This window comes from Staurois parvus, unplaced genomic scaffold (genome assembly GCF_062004578.1).
Source record: "Staurois parvus isolate SC_StPar_1 unplaced genomic scaffold, SC_StPar_1.0 ptg000204l, whole genome shotgun sequence".
Lineage (NCBI taxonomy): Eukaryota > Metazoa > Chordata > Amphibia > Anura > Ranidae > Staurois > Staurois parvus.
Window position 1 is genome coordinate 1,108,150 of NW_028318000.1, and position 7,420 is coordinate 1,115,569.

The 7,420-nt window shown below is 39.1% G+C and overlaps 2 protein-coding genes across 2 annotated transcripts; both read right to left on the reverse strand.

The window, feature by feature from the left end:
- Positions 1-212: 212 nt before the first annotated feature.
- Positions 213-746, reverse strand: LOC149461382 (interferon lambda-3-like). Its single transcript, XM_089678394.1, has one exon. It carries the CDS (start codon positions 744-746, stop codon positions 213-215), a length of 534 nt encoding a protein of 177 aa, XP_089534520.1.
- Positions 747-6,824: 6,078 nt separating this feature from the next.
- Positions 6,825-7,420, reverse strand: LOC149461383 (interferon lambda-3-like). Its single transcript, XM_089678395.1, has one exon. It carries the CDS (start codon positions 7,356-7,358, stop codon positions 6,825-6,827), a length of 534 nt encoding a protein of 177 aa, XP_089534521.1. The 5' UTR covers positions 7,359-7,420.

Consider the following 7,420-nt stretch of genomic DNA (forward strand, 5'->3'; position numbering starts at 1 on the left):
ACTATAGTAGATGAAAGATGAGTAGATACTTTAAGGTAGTACTGTATGTCCTTCAGTAGTACGGTGTAGAAGAAAATGTCTATAGTAAAAAAGTGCATCCTTTACTGCTTATCCTTCATCCTGATGGTCTTCCTGGTTCCAATGTGAGATAAAGCATAAGGGACTTATCTGTTCTTACATTTCACAAGCCAGAAGTTTATTTGATGTTGTAGTTATTGGTTGAGAGCCCAACATGTCACATCTTCCACTCTCAGAGGGATAAGACTTAGGATTACAGCTTCCTGCACACAATCCGGAGATGCAGCTTCCTGAAAATGTTGGAGGTGATGCAGCCACAGCTTCAGCTCAGGTGAGGTGGGCTCACTGTTTTCTGGAGATCCTCTACAGACCATCAGATCATCTTTCAATTTGAGGAAAACCATAAGTGCCTGTTTTACAGTTTCATGCTGAGCAGACATAGACATGTTTGTTAGAACCTCAACAGTTAGTGACACCCGCTCCAAGGTCAGGATAAGGCGATCCTTCTGTGTAAGGTCACATACAGAGGGTTTGTGTCTCAGCATTCTTCTGTAACATCTCATTGCATTGGTGGACATGTGCTTTTCATGTTCATGTTGCAGCTCTTTTAGTGTTGTTATGTCAGAAGATGTCACAGATAAATAGCTGGATATTGGGCAGAGTCTCCTGTGCAAGCGCCCACTTACTGCAACCAGTAAAATGTTCAACACCACCAGCCTGATATCCATTTCTGTTCTGCTGGGTTGGATCTGGTAATGTCTTTTTGGTTCCAGATATTTGTTCTGTTACACTGTCACTCCACAGTGCTGATCTCCGGTTGATCTGAAGTGTTGTTTCCATGTTTCTTCCTTTATATCTCAGTCTGCAGAAGAAAAATGTCTTCATTTTCATGATGTGGTGGAGTACTCTTTCGTTCAGAACTCAAGTGACAGGAGAGAGTTTATAACTGCTCAGGGAACTTCTTATCACTTTCAGTTTCCTTTCCATACAGGTAAGAAGGTAACGTCAGATAGCTGGTGAGATTCTTCTACCTGTCACACAGGAATCTCCTCCTTCCTGCTACAGGACTCTCCTCTGTACGGAGGACCCAGGTTCACAAAAGAACTTTTACAACGTATTATCACCAACAGGAAAAGCCACAGCAGTTTTGTACATTTTTCATCATACAAGTTTAGAAACATAAAAAGAAAAAGGTAAATGTAAGAAATATGAATCAATCTACCATTTATTTATGTTTTTTTTAACCTATAATACGAAAACGTTTTTCATTTTATGAATGTTTGTAATTTTTTGTGTGACATTTAAAAATGCAAAACTGAAAGAAACAGCAAAAACACCTGTATTATATTTGTATATAACTTTTTATTAAACTGTGGTGTCCCCTTACCATTCTAGTGAAACAGAGCATGAGGACTTCAATAGGCATATTGCAGTCACAAAGTGGTTGAAGCCAAGGATCACAAAAATAGATATGTAGTTAAATAGACTTTGTACTTAAAACTTCAAGCTTCCCAGTCTCATCTACATGTTTCTGCTACAACAGCTGTGTAGGGAGTCAAAATGTGACTGTACAGTCACCACAGTCCTACCCCACTGCTGGAAGCCGTGATGTCATTACGCATGCACGTGCCTCTGCAGGGATTCCGGGTTTTGTAGTTTTCAAGCCAAATTTAAGCTGTACAATTTTATTAGTGTTTTTAACTGATCTTAACCACTTGCCCGCCTGAGGATTTACCCCCCTTCCTGACCAGCCCATTTTTTGCGCTATTTACACCAACATGTATTCTGCTACAAATGTCAGTATATATACTGGAAATATTCTTTTATTTTTTTATTTATACTAGTAATGGCGGCGATCAGCGACTTATAGCTGGACTGTGGCAGCCATTCTAACACTGTGATACCAGTACAGTGATCAGTGCTAAAATAAAAAGCATTGACACTGTACCAATAACACTGGGCAGGAAGGGGTTAACATGAGGGCAATCAAAGGGTTAACTGTGCTAGCAGTGTTTTACTAGGGGGCTGTGTCAGTGTGCTTCCCTGTAATCACACTGCTTTGGATGGCTGTGCTGTGCATCACTACATTCTGGTACAGGGTTCAGGTACAGGTTCAATGTGATACAGCAGACCCAAGCCAGGGCACACCATTCTTCTCTCCAATCAAGCCAAGAGCAAAAAAAAGCTCTTGGCTTGATTGGAGAGAAGACTGGTGTGCCCTGGCTTGGGTCTACTGTATCGCATTAAACCTGTACCTGAATGTAGTGAAGGAGATGAGAACAGAGCGATATGGACTCACTTTTTTTTCTGGCTCATTACTGATGAGCCTCTAAGGTGGAGATTCTCCAGTTTCTTGCTGTGTTTCATCTGGTGGTCTATGAGGTCTGAAGAGATGTCCTTGGATACTGTGAGAGAGGCCTGAAGTTACCTTGCATGCCGATCGTGTGCCAGATGATTTCCAACATCCTTGTCCATACCCAGATGACCACTATGGGATATTATATACACAAATGCGCTTTTAAATTGCGCTTCTGGTGAGTGCAATCACATTATCAGTTCCTGTCACGGATTTCACCAACATAGATCACATAATTGCTGGACTTTATATATATATATGTCAAATATCACTCAAGCCACTTTATATTTATATATTTTATTTATTTATTCACTTTGCTGCTACGTCATCATTGGACGATTCACATCATACTTGATTGATCACCTATAGCGCTATAAGGCCCCGCACCAATCACTTTATTATCTTTCAGCGCTGCATATGTGTTTATAAATTTACATACATAATTTCATGTTGCTGCTCAGAATGGGGGGTCCAGTCATAACCACCTGCATATACGCTGCCTCATTTATATAATTATTTTTATACTGACCGTTGGTAGTTCACTTCACCTGAAAGGTCAACTGAACGTCAGTCTTTCCATTTATATTAGTAATTTTCTCTGCTCCCACCTTATAATTGCTTTAAAATGAGTGTAAAGTTATATTTTCATTACAAGTGCAGGAAAAAATCCATAAAAATGGTAACTTCTTTCAGTCAATTTTTGAAGCAAAGTATGGCTGGACCCCCCTAATCTTATCTATCCACCCACCAAGGTAGGCAAGACAAGGGTAATGGTAATACCTGAACCAGATTACCAATAGGCTCAGAAATCACACAAATCTAAAAACATTAACACTTATAAAAACTAAGCTTTCTAGGCACAATATACAGGCAACATTGCAAATGAATGAATATTAAATGAAAAGGAAGTGTAAAAATAACACTAGTAGCGCTACCCCCGTAGGAGCCACTGAGTTTAACAGGTTCTTTCCCCATACAATGCAAAGGCAGCCAGGCACACAGCAACACTCCATTTACTCCAAGTCATTGAACAGTCTAGGGGATGTCTTTTTAAAGTTTTTTTGCGTTAGGGGTGGTATGGGATACTCCAAACACTTAAAGTGTTACTAAACCAAGGACCCTGCATTCATTATATCTGGTCTTCCTCAGTACACAGAACATGGAAATGTAATTGTTTTAGTGAATGTAAACTGCTAAATACCTTTTCTCATCAGCAGTTAGAGCAGTCTTGTGACTTCTATCAGTGTCCAGCAGAGCACATGTTAAAGCTTGTAGGTTGAGTTTTATTTCTGCTCTAGGAGGATGCAAAACCCCTCAACCTCTGTCTGCACAGTGCTGATTGGCCCTATGCTGATCATGAAGCCAGGGGGAGCAGCTGTGCCCCTTTTGCTTCCTCCAGATATGTTCTAGTGAGGCTGTGTGGACTGAATCCTTTAGGGTCCTTTATGGTCTCTGAGGAGAGGAACTACTTGGTCCAGCTATCCCACAGTCACCAGGATCTTGTAATAAAGTCAGTATTCACAAAGCCAGAGGGAGCAGCTGTGCCCCTTCCGCTTCCTCCAGATATCTTCTAGTGAGGCTGTGTGGACTGGATCCTTGAGGTGAAGTCTTGGGGTGTTAGAGATACTCTAAGGTGTAGGCCCCCTAGCTCTGCCACATCTGAGACCTTGATGAGCAGAGCCACCTCTTCCCAGACAAGTGAAAACCTTTCAACAGTTAGACCCTGCTGTCCTAAAACTCAGACTATTTATCAGCCCTATCAGCCACCTACTGGACACACCTTATCAGAGATTGGCTGAAGCACAATACATTTGTCTTTCCACCCACTATGTTCTAGAAGTCTCTAGAATGCAGGGGGTAACCATCCAACCTGCAGCCAGATAGATCCAGAGCAGCCCAAAGCAAATAAAAGCTGCTCCAATTATTCCAGGTCACAATCCTGTGCAATGTCCTTTTGTCTCTTTAGGTCAGTTGCCCACGTAGACCGCACTTATGCTTATCAAACAACATTTTCCTGGAAACTGTAAATGGCTTCATTACCTCTGATACTGTACCTCGTGACACGGCAATAAATTGGCAACTTCAGACAAAATGGCACCAGCTACGCGGGCACCAACAATTTGCCCTCTTTGAAGCCCAGTAAGCTCTGACACAACTCCGTATTACTAGCAGCGCACGCAGTGAATGATGAAAGTGAGGCTTCCCACATTTTAGATAGGCATCTCATCACACAGCGGAAGCAAAATAATGTTACATCACTTCCACTTTCAACATGAAACATGTCGTTACTTTCACTCCTGCAAATCATGTAGTGTTTCTATTTTTTGGTGTAACCCCTGGATATGGATATTGGATATTGAACATGATTATGTGGTCTGGATAAATGCATGCTCTGGAATGTTGGTAACTCTGGAAAGAAAGAAGTTTGTATATTCTTTGAACTTTGAAATTTTTTTTAAAATAAATTTTGTCTGATAAAAAAAAAGATTGTACCATTCTGATCTTTGTAGGAAATGTATAATAGCAACATGTATTGAACCCACATTTGAGGGACTCCTTCACCTTATTCTTTGTATCAGACCTCATTTTGAAATTAAAAAGAATCAATCCCAAGTTGGGTGCTCTCTTAGAGGAGAAGCGACAACTTAATTAGAATAAAATAGAGTAAAATGGTATGCAGCTTAATATTCCCATGTAAAATGGGAAAATCATGCCGAATAATTTGTTTAATAGTAGTTAATGCTCAGTGGAAAAGATGGTCCCACATATAAGTTTGCCAGACAATCATTATCTGTTCCGGTCTCCCAACAAAACCTCTCTGTTTTTCCCACTGTACATTTTCTCATTCAGAGTATACTGTAGATATTTCTCTGTCTTAGTCATTCCATGACAACTTCAAACCAAAGGACTTCCAAAACAATTCTTTCTACCCCACTGACACTGATAAGAACTGGTAGCAGGTAATATTGAATGTTTTGCCTTTGTACATATGCAATGTTGTCTGTGTATTGCGTCTGGGAAGCAGTTTTTGTGTATGTTGATGCTTTTAAATATATGTGACTTCAGGATCCTGTTGGTAATCTGGTTTTGATATTGCCATCATCCTATTCTTGCCTACCTTGCTGGGTGGGTGGCTATTTAAAGATAGGCGGATCTATCCATAATGTGCTATGACTTAGGCTAGGATTGTCTTACACACATTATTGTGTTGGTGTCTGTATGGTTTTTATCCTGTACTCACTATTAAGATGTAAACTTGCATTGTGAAAATCTCAAAATTGCTGCTGTTTTGTGGCTTGAATTTATTTCCAAAGTACAGAGCATCCTTCTTGCAACTATCTGGCATTCACTGGTTTGCTCTGTTACATGGTGAACTGTGTCCTACATCATCTAAATAGTCCTAAATCATCCTATTCTTTTCTTTTTTTAATAGAGAGAAAAAGCTTGCACAAATAGTGTACAGAAAGTTACACAAAAACACAAACGTCTGAAAGAAATTAAAGCACAACTGTCTGTATAATACTTTGCTACCTTTTATTTGTTCATTTCACATTTGTGTATATACATTTATCACTGAAATAAAAGTAAAACATTTTTGTTTAACATAATACATTTCAGATAAATAACAGATACATTACATCTTCCAGGTAGCTAGAAACTCATGAAATAAATATTTTAATAACTTAGAAAAAATATATTAAATAACGTTAAATACTAATAGGTTAAAAATAGAAATAAAGAGATGTCAACAAAATCCCTTTTCACAACTATTATATTTCTATAAGCAGTCTGTATCATACTTTATATTTATAAATTGCAAATGTGTGTAAATACATTTATCACTGAAATTAAATAAAACGTTGTTTAACCTAAACAAATTATAGATACATTGCATCCTCCAAGGAGCTAATAAACTCATGAAATATATATTTTTATAACTTATAGAATATAAATACTATTAAATAAATAACATCAAATACTTAAAGGTTAAGAAATAGATATAAACAGTTATGATAAGAACCTTCCCTTTCCTATACTTGCAATATTTAGTGTAGAGAGTAGGTGAGTTGTTTGTGGGTTGATGTGGAATCTCCTCTGCTGGGATAAACAATTAGGTCCATTTATGATATATACGTTTGTGGTTATGAAATCCCTCATAGGATAGGTGGATAAATCCTGTAGTTGCAATGTACTTTATGGATGAATATCCTATGTTGTCCAGCAGGCCTAAACAGACTATAGTAGATGAAAGATGAGTAGATACTTTTAGGTAGTACTGTATGTCCTTCAGTAGTACGGTGTAGAAGAATATGTCTATAGTAAAAAAGTGCATCCTTTACTGCTTATCCTTCATCCTGATGGTCTTCCTGGTTCTGATGTGTTGAGATAAAGCATAAGGGACTTATCTGTTCTTACATTTCACAAGCCAGAAGTTTATTTGATATTGAGGTTATTGGTTGAGAGCCCAACATGTCACATCTTCCACTCTCAGAGGGATAAGACTTAGGATTACAGCCTCCTGCACACAATCCGGAGATGCAGCTTCCTGAAAATGTTGGAGGTGGTGCAGCCACAGCTTCAGCTCAGGTGAGGTGGGCTCACTGTATTCTGGAGATCCTCTACAGACCATCAGATCATCTTTCAGTTTGAGGAAAACCATAAGTGCCTGTTTCACAGTTTCATGCTGAGCAGACATAGACATGTTTGTTAGAACCTCAACAGTTAGTGACACCCGCTCCAAGGTCAGGATAAGGCGATCCTTCTGTGTAAGGTCACATACAGAGGGTTTGTGTCTCAGCATTCTTCTGTAACATCTCATTGCATTGGTGGACATGTTCTTTTCATGTTCATGTTGCAGCTCTTTTAGTGTTGTTATGTCAGAAGACGTCACAGATAAATAGCTGGATATCGGGCAGAGTCTCCTGTGCAAGCGCCCACTTACTGCAACCAGTAAAATGTTCAACACCACCAGCCTGATATCCATTTCTGTTCTGCTGGGTTGGATCTGGTAATGTCTTTTTGGTTCCAGATATTTGTTCTGTTACA